Source organism: Gymnogyps californianus, chromosome 3, assembly GCF_018139145.2.
Source record: "Gymnogyps californianus isolate 813 chromosome 3, ASM1813914v2, whole genome shotgun sequence".
Lineage (NCBI taxonomy): Eukaryota > Metazoa > Chordata > Aves > Accipitriformes > Cathartidae > Gymnogyps > Gymnogyps californianus.
The window spans coordinates 98,040,682-98,059,180 of record NC_059473.1 but is presented as its reverse complement, the minus strand read 5'-3'; the positions used below and the strand labels follow the sequence as shown (position 1 = coordinate 98,059,180).

The window sequence follows — 18,499 nt, the reverse complement described above, 5'->3', positions numbered from 1 at the left end:
GCATGGTCTAACATTCATCCTCTAGTTTATTTACCCTCTAGTTCACTTATGTATGCAGTTGAACTGCTCGTTGGATCTGTTGCATGTAGACCTTCCGGGGAATTTATGAACAGTTGCCCAGGCTCAGCTACAAATATTTCAACATTATTTATATTCTATAGCTTTGTTCATGTTTCCTACCTTTCTCTTCTGTTACACTAAATTTTCATTTCTATTATTAAGGTTAATTCCAAGAATGGAATTCTTTAAGAACAGAGAAACATATTGATAAATTAAGCAATAAAACATTCTACTATTTGCCCTAAGTTGTCCTTTCCTCTTCTGCTTCGTTTGCATTTAGTATGTAGCATTTCAGGATAAACTAATGGCAGGATTCAGTGCTGGGTATATGCATAATAGCTCAAAAAGCCATCTCCTCCCAATTGCCTTGATCAAACCCTTGCTTATCAATTACTGGCAAAGTATATAAGAAGAGGTGTTTTCTGTACACTTGTTGGGAAACTTGCTCTACTGCAGTGATTCCTAAACTTTTGCAATAATGGCCTACCCTACAACATTCTTGCAACCATGAATATACCAGCATACAATTGTAGAGACCACAATTTTTTTAAACTGTTTAACCTGCTTGTGTGGACAACTTAACTTAAACTCGTGGTCTAACACTGTTCCATAATCTACGATATGAAAGCCCAGTTTTGTGTTACGGATATCATAATCTAGCTCTTTGCAGGAAGCAAACCTCTACAGCTAGGACAGATACCTCAAAAGGAAGTTTTACATTTGTATTATTTATAGAATTTTTATAATCTTTAAAGCAAAACCAGACAACTGTAACTCCCTAACATACATACAAGAACAAAGATGCATAGCTTTGCTTTATACTACTACTAATTATGACTTCATTATCTCCCTACCAATTTGCTGTAATAATTCTGTCCTAGGCTAACATCTTACATCAAGTTTGATTGTGCCCAATTTATACTCTATCAGCTTTTGTCTTCTCTGCCCTAGTATGGCATCCCAATCCCAGCTCCCTGTAGTCAGTGGATATTCTCTTTTTCTTCTAAATAAATACCACAGCCAATAGCATGATTTGTGGTGCTATTGTACCCATCTCAGGTATGGTTTTCTGAAGCTAATCTTGAGAATTTGGTAAGCACAGCTGCATTTTGTGTCTCTTGCTAAACCAGATTCATACCTTCTAGTGACTGGAGTGTTAACTACTGGCAAGTTGTTTAATCAACGTGCCATTTGGTACTAAGTCAGGTATCTTGGAGTAATCTAGCTATGTCAGTGTGACTGCCCTTTGTGATCAGATCTGTAATCATGACAAGTTTATTGGGAGAGAAAGGGAGGCACATGGCAAACAAAAATAGGAGAATAAAAGAAAACAACTGTGGAAATAGATTTCCACAAACTGCTTTCAATTAAACTTCTGTATTTTACTGTCTCTCCTTTTTTGATAAGTCCTGAATAAATGGTTGCATTTTTCCTAGCATAAATGATTAACTCATTTAATTAATTATGCCTTTTACCCCTTTTCAATACTGAAATATTTTCCACTTTCCAAGATTTGTTAGCAATGCATATTACTGGTTCACATAACTCCCCTGCTACTTCCCTGAAGATTCCTAGCTGCAAGCTTCAAGAATCCGTGAAGATTCCGTCAAAGTTCCCTGAGAATCTTGGCTGCAAGTTTTTTGCATTCTTGAGAAACTGTGCCCAAAAATGTTTTGAAAATATGCATTTTCTGAGGAATGTTAAGAAAAGTCTTGAACTACATGTCTCTACAGATCATTTCGAAAAAGGTTTCAAAATCAATACATTGTATTAAAAGCTGTTTTTAAAAAGCAGCTTTTCTAAAAGCTGCTTCAATAAGCAACTCTCATACCTCCTCAGTGACTTTTTTTTAACTTGGCAACTTGTGGTAAACCTTTACCTTAATAGTAAAAAACCAAAGCTGCTGACTTCTACATATTATCTCTATATCTTTGCAGCTCAGTAAACAATGAGTGATACTATTGTGGTGTAACATTGCCATTAATATATTTGCTATCCTTGGTCCCTAGGACACTCTTACACCCCTACCATTTATAGGTATAAAAGTGATGACTTCAAAATCCTGCCTAAATACCAAATTCACTAATTGTACTCTCCCTACTTAAATTTTCACTGCAGTTTTTATTACTGTATTCTTCAATTCCTATGCAGAATTTCATAGTGATGTTGTGCACAGTTAAACTGTTGCTCCGTTCCACCTTAGCAGTTCTTGTACACCGAGGGAGAGATCATGTCTTTTAAGCCATGGCCCAGGAAAGCTGTCAGCACCTGTTGTGATTTTGCTTGTTGTGCATACGGAGAGCAATCCGCTCTATCCATTAGGCAGGGGAAGATTACTCCCCTGATGTGCCAGGCCTTCCTGACAGCTCAGCGGGAAAAGGAACCATTTCCAACTTGCTCCAATTTTTGTACTTTTAACAATTTGCATATATTTTGTCTATTTCTGCCTCTCTGTTTTGTCAATTTAGTTTGTCAGCTCTGCTGGCCGGGTACGTGTCTATCTCTATGCTGTTGTAACAATTCACTCAGAAATAGTAATTCTGAGTGCTGGAATCTAAACAGCCATAGATTTAATAAGTACTGTAATATAAGAAATTAATAGTAGGCAAACTGACAGCTATCTTACCAGTCTTTTAACATAACTGATAGACCTGCTGTAATTCATGAAGGTTTTATGTGCTTTGAAAGGTATACATTGTTGCTTTCACTGAAGATAGCATTAAATTCAACACATATTTGCAACTTTTCTGCAGCACAACAGACAACGGAAAAGATTAACTACACCAGTTCTTACCTGTTTTGCAAATGCACATTGGATTTCCATCGACTTGTGCCAAGCAGGTTGAATTGTTTATGCATGGATTGTAAGGCAGCTCACAGGGACTGAAGCGCTGATGGCAGAAATCACCAGTATAAAATGGAGGACAAATGCATACAAACTGTCCCTGCTTAACAGATTCATAACAGGTGGCTCCATTCAAGCATGGTTCAGAATCACATTCATTTATATCTTCGCCACAGTCTGGCCCTGTCCACCCTGCTGTACATGTGCATCTGAAAAAAAAAAAGGAAAAGAAAAAAAAAAAAGAGTTGACATGGTGGCAGAATGAAAATCAACAATTTAGCCCAATCAGTTCCAACTATTTCTATTAAAAAAAAAAAAAAAATAAAATCAAGAATCTTCTTCTGTGCATAGCTTTTTTCTGCCAATTGTATCAGACTGCACTGTGAATAAAAGTGATATTCAGGTTCTTCTCCCACAATTTATTTGAGCAAAAGAAAAATGACTTATTCTAAATCACAGGATTTATCCACTTGGAGAACCACTTGGATTAGTTAATGCTGACAGAATTAGAATGCTGTGGATCTTCTTTAAGCTGAAACACCACCACAAATTATCAAATGTGGAATGAAAGTTTCTTTAATCTTTAGGATTAGAAAGACATCTTTTCATATGTTTGAAACTACTAAGTAGGTACTTCAGTGTCTGGGATGAAATGTACCAGGTAGCATTCAGTACACTTTTAAGAAAGAAGGTAGGAGGTCAAAGGCACTATAAATGATAGAAGAATCCTCTTTTCATTATGTTGTTTCTCTTTTTTGTATGCTCTTGTGAAGACCTGTTATTGACAACATAGAAGAGAAAACTTTGACCAAAATCTACATTACATCTGATTGTAAATAATCTATCTTCATGAATTAGATAAATATCTGTTTTTATTTACAACATGAATATGATGATAAGGTTTTAAAAATTCAAAGATAACAATTTGCTAATGATTTCAAAGTTTGCAGAGAAAATTTCCTCATTAGTTGCAATAAAAGAAGGCTCTGTGCTTTAAAAGGCAGACATTCTTGTTACTTTCACTGAAGATAGAATTAAATTCAACATATATTTGCAACTATTTTGCAGGACAACAGACAATATGAAAGATTAACTATACCAGCTCTTACTTGTTTTGATTGATATTGATTTCAGGCATTAAACCATTCAAATATAGCTTCATAGTTCTAATTTGATAAAAGGAATTGTTCTTAAATAATAAACAGGTCGTTCACTGGAGAATCAGTTACGTAGTTCTATTCTATAAGGCACAGGTATTGCTTGCCACACAAAAGGCCAACTTGGGCCCTTTAAAACAAAGACAGTGTTTTCTTTGGAATTTTTAATGTTCTATGTGATTGGTTTGTGGGCTGATCTCACACTCCTCCGTGACACCAATGAACTACTACAAAGTGGTATGTAGTACCTTGTCTATGTTCCATTTGTAACTTGGAAAGCTCATTAAATGGAGAGCCTTTCACTTCATATTAGGACAATGGGGTTCAGTTCTTAACTAGTCCAACTGTTACGGGTGTAAATGAGGTGCAGAGGAGCAAACATAAAACATGTTCCATTCTCTTCTTTTCCCTAATGAGTTTCATAACTGCCTTTGAGTTACCAAAACTATTCTGTATGGCCACAGGGAACATTATGTCGGATGGAGATCATTGAAACACAGCAGTTATCTACACTACACAGCTAGACAGTCCTACCCTGGCTTCATGCCAGCTACCAACTGAGATGCAAAGAAGGTGAATATTAATGCAAAGGAGACAATTAATAACATAGTTTTATTGTACTCTTATCTGTATTATTAAGAAGTTGCTGGTGCCCTCATTAAATGTGAAAAAATACATGGAAGTGTCTGTCTTGAGGCCTAGTTTTAAGAGTCAAGACATTTTGTCTTAATGAGAACTGTTATTTAAACAAGGTAAGGAGGTGTTAGGAGTATGAAAAGTACAGAATATACAGCGGAGTTTTTTAACTGTAGATTATCAATTAAGCTACTATAGGTGATATTCTTGTAAATTATCTGATCAAAAGGCAAAAACCCAAACAAACTGTCTTTTTCAAAATGACCATTTCATTCACTACATTAGAAAAATCAAGATGATTTCTAGGATCCTCAAGCAAAAAAAAAAAAAAAGTAATATATGCTTTTATGAGACCACATAAAGATAAGACAGTAATTGCTCAACTTCTTTCTGTTCTTTTACCAACTTGCAAACTCAGATAAAAAGTTCTAATAGTGCTAGCAAAATACAAGTTTTCATATACCTTCTAAAGAGCAAAATGTAAGTATGGCAGATGTTCTGTATGCAACTGTGTTTATTCCTGAATCACTTAGAAATGATATAAACTTTTTTGAACTTATTTGCCAATATTTGGTGTTTAAATAATGCCAAGTTTTATAAAAGCAATCTAAAACTGCAAGTTAGATATATAAAAGCTATCATATTAATCAAACATTAATTAAAATCTCTTTAAGCATGAAAGTTTGCTATTGTCTGCAAATTTCTCTGCTGTATTTGCTAGGAATATATTCAGAATTTTTTTAGAAACTGTGTAAGAAGACCTATACATATAAGTTACTTTGGGTATCTGAAACAACTTTATCATTGCTAAACTTAAAGAAATTTTCTCTTAAGAACAAACAAAATGACTATCTTCTTCACACATAGTTGTAAGTTCTGAAGCTAAAGTTTTTACAAGGCCTTTCTTAAAAGAATTTTGGCATTTATGAAGAAATTGACTTATATTACACATTTAAGCAAACGGCATCTTATCCTTTCATATCCTAATTGCATACTTGTTTTTGTAACTTTTATGAACAGCAATGAGAAGCTAACCCATCAGAAACATCAAGAATAGTCATATCCTACTCTTTCCGCTCTATACTTTACAATCAGTTGTGAGAAAAACTTTGGGGGAAAAAAATGCCAAAAATGTTATTTTTTGTTGAAAATAATTTTGTTGAAAATAATTTTGTTGAAAATAATTTTGTTGAAAATAATGACAGGCTGCTGAAATGATATTTTAATTTTCAATAATAAAAGCTTCTATTAAACAGTAGAATAATTTATAACATCTTCAAAAAGAGGAATACACTAGCAAGTAAGCATGCACTAGCACATGCAATGAGAGAAACAGAAGATTTAGATTGATGTAAAAATTCTTAATTTTAACTAATTTCCCTTCCTCCAGAATCCATATAAATATTTTCTTTTAAATAACCAAATCCAAATATTTCCATTGATATTACAAAGTCAAATCATGCATGATTCTTTTCTTTAAATTATTCATTTTAATAATATAACACACCCACCCCACCCCCCGGTGCTTTGATTGTAAGGTATATAATTCCTCCAACACACATAGATCAGCTTTTATAAGTATTATCTGTTGACTTTCCATACATCTCTCCATAGATTTAAGAGCTTTCCATACAAACACAAATAAAAGGAGAGGGTAATGAAAATGCACAATATAAATTATGTCTGTGGTTTTGTATTTTATTACCTGTTTAAACATTAAAGTTAAAAATTGCAAGCTACAGTCATGAATGGTACCCAGAAAAACTAATATTAATGTTATAAGTTCCTCTATCTCTATATGATGAGTTAACTATCAAATTATTTGGTTCTTACCTGCTTGAAAACTCCCTTTTTATTTCTCACATTGCAGTGAAATATATTGGTATCACCTGCCTTATGTTCTACCTTATAGGTTTTAAGAAATCAAGTAACAGGGAAGAGTCTTAAGAATCCCTGAACGGTTGATGTTGGAAAAAGTCTCTGAGGCTCACCTAGTCCCCCCTGCTCAAAACAGGGTCAACTAGAGGTTTCTCAGGTCTGTGTCCAGTCTGTTTTTGAGTATCTCCAAAGACGGAGACTCCACAACCTCTCTGGGCAACCTCTTCCAGCACCTGACCACCCTGACATTAAAAAAAAGCGTTTTCTTATCTTAAAGTGGAATTTCATGTAGTTCAGCTTTTGCCCACTACCTCTTGTTCTGTCACTGGAGAAGACTCTGCCTCCATCTTTTTCACTCCCTTCCATCAGTTATTTACACACATTGGCAAGAGCTGCCCTGAGCCAAAGCCATTTTTTCAGCATGCCAATTAGAACAGCAATCTACTCTGAATCTTAAGAGTTCTAAAGTGACTTTCTATCAATTAGAAAGTCCTATTGGTGGGCTCATTCCAACCTAGCCCAGCTAGAAACTCTGGAAAAATGCCAAAGCTTGATAAAAGCAGTAATGCAGATGATTATACCAGAGCAGAACACATTTCAGAAAGAGCCATTTTCTGCTTTCAGACATCTTACAGCAGAAAAAGGGAAGAAACTGGTCTTTTCAGTCCTCTGTATTTTGTACCAAATTTTCAGAAACTATCAGTCAAAGCACTTGCCTTTGCCACAGATACAGGTGTTTCTACAGAAAAAAATGCAATATTCAACATGCAGCAGAACTGGTTTTTTCCTTAGTGGTTCAGTCAAAGCAACAGGAATCCTAAACTGAACCCTCAGATACACCGTGCCTATCATTCACCTGCCTCTTTATTTGACAGGATCTTGATGAGAAATGGGAAGATGTTCTGTGAAGTTTAGGTCAGCCTGTTAGCTATACAATACATGCAACAATGGTCCATTCTACAGTAAGAGTTCATGTTGTCTAGTGCATTCAATCAAATCAACTAACAGCCTGAAAAACCGCAGTGCTCAGCGACAAATTTATTCCTTGTAAGCTAGAGGCTATTGGACTATTTGAAGTAGTAAAATGAGAGCTTGCTTTCAATGCATGCACAGCTTTGAATTTAGAGCACCAACACACACCACAAAGCTCCAAAGATATACACTTCCAGTCACCACAGAGGCTTCAAATATTCATTTTTCTCTCTCCTCTTTCCTCCCACAAACACCTTTCTTCTTTTATTCTCTGAAAGCTTAATGCACTCTTTGTTCCTCACACAGCTATCTGACCCATCTTACATACTCCACCAGCTTTCACCTGCAAAAGCCCTGTTATGAGTTTCTCTCTGAGGTTCTTCTGGTGCTACTAGTTCTCCACTCTCATATGTCACTCCTAGATGTTCTCCTCAAATTTCCACCCATGCCTCTCCTCTTCTCCCCTGAATTCATCTGAGCCTCTCTTTACCCTCACTTCCATTATTCCTTCTCTATTTTCTTCCTAGAGCTCTCCATCTCTCTATCAGTCAAATGTGACACAGATTAACTGATTAGAGAGGTCAAGATTGGTGGCAGCCTGGGCTGCAGTGCTCATGCCCTGATGGAATTCACAATCTTGAGGGATATGGGCCAGCTGACAAGTAGAGTCAGGACCCTGAATTTTTGGAGAGCATATTTTCAGTTAAGGAATTAACAGATGGGATCCCCTAGGAAACTGTCTTCAGGGACAAAGGAGGTGAACAGAGCTGGCAGCTCTTTAAGGACATTTTTCTTAGAGCACAACAGCTCTTGATTTCCACATGTAAGAAATCAGGCAAGGAAGGCAGGAGAACAGCATGGCTTAGTAAGGACCTCCTGGGCAAACTGAAGTGTAAGAAGGAAATGCACAGGCAATGGAACGAGGGACATGTATCCTGGAAAGAATACAGGATGGTGCCCAGATGTGTAGGGATGGGATTAGGAAAGCTAAGGCACATTTGGAGCTGAATTTGGTAAGGGATGCAAAGAATAATAGGAAGGCCTTTTACAGGTATGTTGGCCAGAAAAGGAAGATTAAAGAAAATGTACCTCCGCAATATATAAGACAGGAGAATTGGTGACCACTGACAGAGAAGGCTGAGGTACTCAACAATTTTTTTGCCTCAGCTTTCAATGCTAATATCTCTTCCCACATCTCTCAAGCCTCTGAACGTCATGGCAGGGACTGGGGGAATGAAGTCCTTCCACTCCTAGGAGAAGGTCAGGTTTGAGACCACCTGAGGAACCTGAACATACCTAAGCCCATGGGACTCGATGAGATGCGCCCCAGGGTCCTGAGGGAATTGGCTGATGTAGTTTCCAAGCCACCCTCCATCACAGATGAAAAGTCATGGCAGGCAGGGAAAGTCCCCAGTGACTGGAACAAGGGAAACGTCATGCCCATTTTTAAAAAGGGTAAAAAGGAGGACCCTGGGAACTACCAACCAGTCAGCCTCACCTTTGTGCCTGGGAAGATCATAGAACAGATCCTCCTGCAAGCTATGTCAAAACATATGGAAGACAGGGAGGTGATTAGAGACAGCCAGCATGGCTTCACCAAGGGCAGATCATGCCTGACTAATCCAGTGGCCCTCTATGATAGAGTGACTGCATCAGTGGACAAGGGAACAGCTACAGTGTCATCTACCTTGACTTCTGTAAGGCCTGTGATACAGTCCCACACAACATTCTTGCTGCTAAATTGGAGAGATACGAGTTTGATGGATGGACTGTTAGATGGATAAGGAACTGGCTGGATGGCTGTGTCCAAAGAGTTATAGTCAAAGGCTCAATGTCCAAATGGAGATCAGTAACAAGCGGTGTCCCTCAGGTGTCTGCACTGGGACCAATACTCTTTAGCATCTTCATCAATGACATAGTGGGATTGAGTGCACCCTCAGCAAGTTTGCAGATGACACCAAGCTGACTGGTGCAGTTGATACACTTGAAGGAAGGGATGCCATCCAGAGGAACCTTAACAGGCTTAAGGAGTGGGCCCATATGAACCTCATGAAGTTCAACAAGGCCAAGTACAAGGTCTTACTCCTAAGTCAGCACAATCACTAGTATCAATATAAGCTGGGGAATGAACGGATTAAGAGCAGTCCTGTGGAGAAGGACTTGGGGATACTGGTGGATGAAAAACTGGACATGAGCCGGCAGTGTGTACTTGCAGCCCAGAAAGCCAATCATGTTCTGGGCTGCATAAAAAGAAGCAAGGTCCAGGGAGATGATTCTGCCCCTCTAATATGCTCTCATGAGACCCCGCCTGGAGTACTGCACTCAGCTCTGGGGTCCCCAGTACAAGAAAGACGTGGACCTGTTAGAATGAGTCCAGAGGATGGTCACGAAAATGGCTATGGAGAAAGGCTGGGAGAGTTGGGGTTGCTCAGCCTGGAGAAAAGAAGGCTCCAGGGAGACTTAATTGGGCCTTTCAATAATTAAGGGAGCTTATAAGAAAGATGGAGAGAGACTTTTTACCAGGACCTGTAGTGACAGGACAAGGGGCAATGTTTTAAACTGAAAGAGGGTAGATTCAGATTGGACATAAGAAAGAAATTTTTTACAATAAGGGTGGTAAGGCACCGGAACAGGTTGCCCAGAGAAGTGGTAGATGCCCCATCACTGGAAGTGTTCCAAGGTCAAGCTGAACAGGGCTTTGAGCAACCTGATTTAGTGAAAGATCTCCCTGCCCCATGGCAAGGGGGTTGGACTAGATGATCTTTAAAGGTTCCTTCCAACCCAAACCATTCTATGATTCTGTGATTCTATGACTTTTGCCACTGCTTGTATAAGGCCCCCAGCTGCGTGCTGACCTGGCAGTGCAGGGTGTTGCTCATTTAACCCCTGTGCTGGGGCCCAGTGACTGCTGCCTCCCCTGCTCCAGCTTCAGCTCTGGGAATAGCCCCTCTAGGAGAGGGTGACACCCCTGCCCTGCCTGCAGTCACTGCCTGATGAACCATAGCCCTTTGTGTTGGGAGGGCTGGGGGCCACAGCCAGGCTGCAGCTGGCAGTCCAGTAGAAGGAAGTGGGCTGTGACAGGGAAACGCCGAAGACTGAGGATGAAACTAGTTGCTTAATCTGTTCCACATTGCAAAAGTAATATTAGTTTTTATTCCGCTCTTTTTTTACATACTCTTAACATGGAATGGAACATATATAGTAATCTTTATGAACAGTAGCAATGTGGTAGAATTTTTAAATGATTGAGGCAAAGTCATAAAGGATAATAATGGTAAAGACTAGAATTACTATTTCTTTTATTGCTGTGGTTAAGAAGACAGGACCAATTAACTCCTGAAATAAAGATGCTGTGTTATAAACTTGCTCACTCATTGCCCTTTTCTGAGGTGTGCCAGAAAACTTTTGGTTAATGTGAATAACAGGAAGATCTTTTCCACACCAGTGCTTTCTACTTCAAGCTCCTGAACTGAATCATACAGTTCAGTGCAGGTGCACAACCAATCCCCAAGGTCCACCTGACTATTGTAAGGAGTGCTGAGCACTGTGAAAGTACTGTAGTATCTCAGCTTAGGGGACCATCATTTTATTAGGAATGGCATGTCTTGTTGCTTGCATTTGTCCTGAGCAACTCTTAAGTTATTAAGTTATAACTCTTGAGTTAAAAATAAAGTAAAAATACATATATTTAATTGTGGTTTAGATAAATTCCAGATATGTTTAGGTGCTGCCCCAGTCAACAATGGCATGTCAGTAGGTCAGATATAAGCCTTTCAGCTTTGTCTTTGAGAAATACTAGGACACCCTTCATTATTACAGTTCATTACAGTTGAACTCGATGATCTTAAAGGTCTTTTTCCAACCTAAATGATTATATGATTCTATGATTACAATATCATCCTTCATTATTACAAGTACTACAATAGTCATCACCACTTTTTGTAAACCGAGTTATCAGTTTGAGCACAGACACTGAACTATCATCTCATCTTCTCAATTCAGTGCAAGGAAGTGGTATTAAACTATCACTGCTGTGGTTAGTCAGTAAGGAAGTTCAGCTCCTTGGGCTGTCAATCAGACAATGGGAAGTTCATTAGCAGTGAAATAAGCAATAGCTTGGTTTGATTTCAATGATGAAGTTCAGGGCATAAAAAGATTAAACAAAGGAAGAAATAGTCAAGAAGCTCATCCTTTATCCAGCGGTTTTGATTCCTCAATACACTCATGTCTGCCATGACCAAATGATAAATACCTTTCTAAATTGTGTAAATGTGTACCACTAGAAAGTGGCCACACAGGAAGAAATATCACCTCTTCCCCTCTGGCCTCTCTCCAAAGAATTAATCAGCAAGTGAGTAATTTGTCTTTCACAGAGTAAATTGGTAGGTGAATATCAATTTCACAACTAAATTATAAAAGAAATTCCATCTGCCTTTATCAGCTGTTAGAACAATGATGGGAAGCTGAAATTAAGGAAAACAAAATTGTTACCTTTGTCATACATACACCTACAATTTCTTAATTTAGCAGAGATATAGATGCTGGCTTATGGGAAGTATATGCACCACCTGCAGTCTTCAAGTTGAATCTGAAGTGGCGGCTAAGAAAGCATAGATAAAATACTCGGAGAATGGTACCAAGTAATGGTACAGATGAACACTTCATTGCATGCCTAATCATTCTGAATGTCTGAGAAGTTTGTATCATGGAATGCAAAATACGTGTAGTAGTACAATGACTAATAATATAGTGCAGGAACTGTAAACGCAATGGACCTTGCTGCCATTACACCTCAGAAATAAAATTAACCTGTAAAAGAACGCTACAGTAAAAACTACACTAAGTATGTCCTAAGATACTTAGTTAAACTGGCTGAAACAACTTTCACTCTTCTCCTCTGTTCATATGCTGTATGAAGGTTGTTGAATACTATGCAACTCAACACATTTCCTAAGTTAATGCTACTATCTGTAAAACAATCTATTATTTTGAATATATTACTTTTCAAACTGTTTACACAACTTGACCAACTGATGCTTTGTGTATTATCTATTCAATAATAGCAAAGCACAAGCACTGAATGAATATAAGCTAGAGTTTGATCCCAATAGCCATTGCTAATACCTAAAAGGAATCATATATTGCTAGTGTTTGTCCATTAGTTTGGTAGGAACGTGAATATTGTTGAGCACTGGAAGTTGTTTAAGCAGTAGAATACTTATCCAAGTCTCACATTTCAGCAATTCATATTCTACTAATGAAAGAAAGTATCAAGAACTTCTGTAAAAGACATATAGCATACCATTGCAAAGGCATCTATAGTGATCCAGACTGGAAAATCATTGCGTATCAAGGGGTTAGTGATCCACGTAACAGTTAACCTGAGTAGACATGTACTGTGCTGTGCTATGTAGCACGCAGAGGTTGGCCTTGTGGTCTCTGTTGTGTTGCGTGCATCCCTTGTCCACTGGATAAACTTTGCTGGCTAATTTTAACAGAGGAGTCTCAGTACATGTGACTGCACCAGCTGTGTGTCCTTGCCTTTATCTAAGACTGCAGCAACAAGTTCTCATGTGAACATCCTTTGTATTTAACAGTAGAAACAATGAATTGAGTTGTTTTCTTGTAAGAAAATCCTGTAAGAGCTCAAATAACCAGAATGGGGTAATCTTTCCATAGACAGGCTCTGCATGGCATGCTGGCCCTGATGGGAGGTCTATTTGATGCTGCACAACCTGGGGTTCCCTGAAGGGACAGAAGATTATATACTATCTTCTTCTTTATATTGTTAGCTCCAATATATGGCATTCTAAGTAATACTGTAGAGTCTGAGTGCCTTTCTTAGTGGGATCATAATGAAACTACCTCCTGTTGCAAAACATCATCTTAGTTCCATTTTAAAAAGTAATAAAATAATATGGGTGCCTGAGTCTCACTGGTTGCGCCTATGCAGCAGAAGCTGTCTTCTTTGCACTGCCCATCCTGGACATGTCATTCTGTGCTGGGATGACATAGAGGAAAGAAAGGAGCCAAAGGCTCTGCCCCGATAATATGGCACAAATAGAGATGATGTGTGAAGCAAAAGAGTTGGTGCAGACCCAACATAAACACTATATATGTTTTACCTGTTTTACTTCAGACTAGTTCTAGTCTTGTGTCATGGACTGAATATCCAGTCGTATTTGTATCACACGGGATACACTCTGAGTGTATCCTCTAATTTAGTTTCATCCAAAAGGAGTCCAGTATGCATGTATAGGATCATTCGACATTGCAAGCCAACCAAAGCATGGTAAGTGGGGATGTCTGGGAGATTTACTTAAAAAATCTACTCACAATCTGAACTAAAACTCACGCTGGAATAAGCTCAGTTTCACCTAGACAGCTGAGGGATCTGGCCTTCAGAAACATTGCAGAGCACACCAGCTAGGAACAGACTTATCTTTTAACCGTGCAATTCTAACCACTGAAAGTTTGTACATTATGAGTTAAGTCACTTTGAAGATGCTGTTTTGTCAGTGGAGAGAAGTAAGTTACTTAGAAGTTCAGATCTCAGAGGAGTTCAATGGCTTTTGGAAGGAATCTCTGCATCTACTTACCTTCATTGGCTATAAAGGAAACAGTGCAGGGAGGGTTATGAACTTAGGGTTCTCTGTCAGATACTCAAATAACTATCTGGACCAAACTGCTTTCCTCAAATTTGAAAATACTATCTAACTGTCTAAATAATTCAAGTACTTTTGAAAATTCAGTTCCATGGGTTGGTTTTTTTTTTTAAACTATGCTATCTTCTTCAATCTGATATGCTCTGAATCCTTAATATTTCAAAGGCAGCTGTATTCCTTTACTAAAAAGGTAGTCCAACAGTAACCAATTTCACACAAATTTCTCATAGAACTGAAGAAGAAGTGGTTTTAAGAGTTTTTTGGTATGTGGATCTGGTAGAGCTTATGTAATTTTAATAATTATAACCATAATAATAAATACTTATTCCCTCTAGCTGTATGTATTTCTAAGCACTAAAACAATAAAAATTGTAATTGTCTTTAAAAAAAGCAGGCATAAAACTGAAGTGTATCAGATATGGAACTGTCAATTTTCATCATGTACTACTCAAAGTATGATACCATAAACAGAAGGCTTCACAGCAACTGCTTGATTTCTCCTTAGTTTTTACTGTTTTCAAAAGCTTTATACTATATATACTTATACTTATACTATCTATACTTTTAGAATATATTCCTGATGCACATGTTAAAAAAGCTATTTGTATTTTCTCATTCTGAAGACAGATTGATACATCTTTTTCTGCTTTTAGACTTCTGAATTAGAAATCAGAAGGATTAACCCTTTTATATAGAAAACAAAGTACAATACAAATAAATAAATAAAATCTGCAAATACAATATGCTGAACCCCTTCAGCTTGTTCTTAAAGCTGGAAATAGAAGTGGATATTGACCCCAAAATAGAGAAAAAGGATTTGGGACATACATTGCTGGAAAGAGAGATAAAAAGATTACGTTTCTGCTACTATAATAGTGTGTAAGTGTGCCTTTTGTGTGTTTGATGCATACAGAAAAACCTCAGAGGGCTTAGGTAGTTTTCGTTCCCTTCCAGTTTAATTGCTTCAGCCTTTTTATCCTTGTCCTTTTTCCCATTTTTTAGAATATATTTTCCCTATTCTGTATAATTTTGCTCCCATAATCCTCTGCTCACACTCTTCCTTTTGGTAACAATAACTAAAATTTATTTCTAATATTCTGTGTATTCAAGGACATGACACAAAGAAAAAAATGTTTTAGAGGAACAAACAGATGAAGTTGTATTTGCTTGTTTTCCAGATATTTCTTCCTTAACCCTCTATTTGAAGGAATGAGTTCACACAATCACAAGGTAACATTCAGCTCAATGAGACAGCAAGCTATATTTCAGCTTTTACTTTAAGCTCTAGTTCAGCTGCAATGCACACATTTCTGTTTTAGGAAACAGAATTTTATGTCCTACAAAGGGCATTCCAACTTCCAACTCCCAATTTTTTAATGCAGCTTTTTTTCTTTTTCCATTTTCCTAAATCAAAATACAAGATACATCTTACATCAGACTGGATGCAACTTTCAGACTACTGGACCACAGAGACGAGGTACACCCAGTTCTTTTTCAGATCAATCAAACTATTTGCATATTTATCTCAAGAAGGATTTTGCAGTAAATCCTCCTATCTACAAAGCCAGATGAAATTACATTGTTTTCTGTTTCGGCTGGGAAACATTAAAATAATTAAAAATCACCAGTAAAACTGTCACTAGAGGGCAGTCTCATTAGAAGGAATGTTTGTGCTTTAAAAAGCACAAACACTGAATACTTTGGATACTTTTAATTAAGGAAGACAACAAAACAAGTAAAACTGAGCATTATTACTGTCACTCAGGTCATATGGCTTGGAACCAGAAAATAAAATACAGTTTGCTCTCAACAGTCTTGTTCATAGACCATGACCACGTAGAAAACAATTGGTAAAGTGCCTTCCCATCAGCCTTACCCCCTGAAACTCCTATTTTAGATGCAGTAGGAATTCATTAAAAATTACAAAAAAAAAGTTTTGCATGTTTTGGGAGTATTTTTTTTACTTTTGCTTTACAGTTTTGGTTATTATCTAGGGTGCTAGGAAAAACTACTTACCGTGTTCAAGATTTTTAAAACAAGTTATAAAAAGATTAAAAAACACCAAATCATCCCTTAAAAAAATAGGAACTTCCTTCTCCTAAATTCCTCAAGTTATATCAGAAGGGTATCATAGTCATGTGAAAATTTTGGGATGCAGCTTAGCAAGTTAGCACACAACACAGGGTAAAGAGAAAGAAAGATCTGTCTAAATTTGTGTTCAGTGTGTAAAACTATTTTCTGAGTAGCAGCGTTAATTTCTTGAATTTCTGCAGACCCCCATATAGGGTGTCTATGCATTCTGACATGTGAAGCTGGTCTTTTGCGTAACATCATCTATTAAGTAAATCTGCTTTAGACTTCCTTCTGTTCCTGACAAAATGCAAAGGGAAAAGGACGTACATTCCTTTTTATCTTACCATCTGTTGTCACTAACATCAAGAGCTGCATTCTTCACCTATGTGTCCTTCATCCCACATTGGAACAACAACAATCAGTACAAGAGCAACAAGGTAACTCAAGACTCCATCCAGCAATCTGAGGGAAAATACGGAATTTGCATCCTTTTTAACAGGCAACACTTCTCCAAAGACTGAGTCTGCCAGAAAGAAAAACCTTCATTTGTGAAAACACAGCATCAGTAAATCAATGCTATGGTGAACAGTAAGTAAAGAATCTACTTCCAGTATCTTGGATGGTACTGATTCGCTTTGGTAGAGAAAAAAATAAGTATTATTTCATTCTTTCAAGAATCAGAGGGAATCAGTTGTCATGCTGCGTTCAAGAAGCTGACGTTACATAAAGGTAATCTGTTAGAGCTCAGGTGTTGAATAAATTAGCTATCTGGAAGACTCTCCATCTCTGAAGGATTCCTGAACAAAAGGCTTCCATCTCCCTAGTTGCCTGTTTCCTTGCACTCCTCCATCTTAATTTAATGCCAGCCTTTGATGATAAATCTGGCAGTACTGGGTTTATTGCTGCACCTATGGAAACTGGTACCTTCAGCAATACTTCCTCTTGGAAATCTCTTCCTCTCTACTAGATTTCAGTGTAAAGGGCCTAGTTGATGTGGAAATTAGCTTAATGCCTTTTTTCAGTTTGTATTGCTCTGATATTTTCTGAGAGCTACAGGTAACTCTTACTGTGTTTTAGTACATTGATTTTGAGACAAGTCCTCTTTGACCTGAGAAATCTGAAAGGAAGAAGAATGCTGCACTGAAAAAATAAAAACTATATCACCTGTAAGCAGGTAACAGCCCCTGCAGGAGAGACATTTGTTAAATGTGGAAAGTTTAGCAATGCAAGAGTAGTTCTGTCAATTGACCTCAAAGCTCTTCACCTAGTATACAGACATGGCACCGATTACAGAAAAGAAAAATGAACTCTTCAGGTAGAGTGCTAACAACGGAAGGTACTTTTGCTCTAGGGGAGTAAAGGAGATCTTTCCTGATCTGTTCCTTCCACCACAGGCAACAAAAGAAGACCAAGTAAAGGTAATTACAATTGCTAATCTTTATTAGCAATAATTAGCACAGCAACATGAAGTGGTAGATGGCATGCAACTCTGCAACTCTGAAATTTTATGAAGCGCGAGCGATACGAATCTAACCCTGAAGATAGATTACTGCGACATTTAGAAAATTTGACATGAAAAATAATTGAACATAATGCACACCAATTCAGAATTCTATGCAAATGACCTCTGCATAATGATTTGAACGGATGAGACAAAGAAACATTTCTCTCCCTCATGTTTCTGACTGTTTCTGAACTCTGCAAACACTTCTGTCATTTAAGCAAGATGTCTTTATCAGCTTTTTTTCCCGATATTCTATGCCTATTTTTTAAGCTACTTTCAGGATTGTCACTTGATATTTACCTTGGGACTACTCAAGCTCCAAGGAGGTATATCACAGAAGAAACTGTATGTCTTTGGCCCAGTCTGACATCAAAGCACTATCAAACCCAGGAATGGAAGCAATGGCATAAAAAAAACATGTCTTTGAACAAATGGATTAATGGTCCATGTTAAATAATCTTCTTCCTTTATTTTTTTTTGCATTCCAAATATAGAACACATTGAATACTTTACGCCTAGAACCAGTTAGGTGCCTGTAAACAACTGATAAGCAAGGATAGCTGTGGTATTTAGTATAGCAGAATACATGACATCATCAGGACATCACTTAACCATATAGTACCAATGTTTATACATTTTAAGAGCACTATTCAAGCATTTTCAACACTCAGCAGTAGTCAATTATACATCAAAGTTTATCTGGTGAATC

General features: G+C 37.5%; 1 protein-coding gene across 1 annotated transcript in view; it reads right to left on the bottom strand.

Annotated features, from left to right (window-relative positions):
- EYS (eyes shut homolog) overlaps positions 1–18,499 on the bottom strand; it is a 950,400-nt gene that overhangs the window by 560,443 nt on the left and 371,458 nt on the right. The window contains exon 22 of the mRNA XM_050893740.1: positions 2,855–3,114. Coding sequence (XP_050749697.1) covers positions 2,855–3,114 — 260 coding nt within the window. The remainder of the gene's footprint in view (positions 1–2,854; positions 3,115–18,499) is intronic.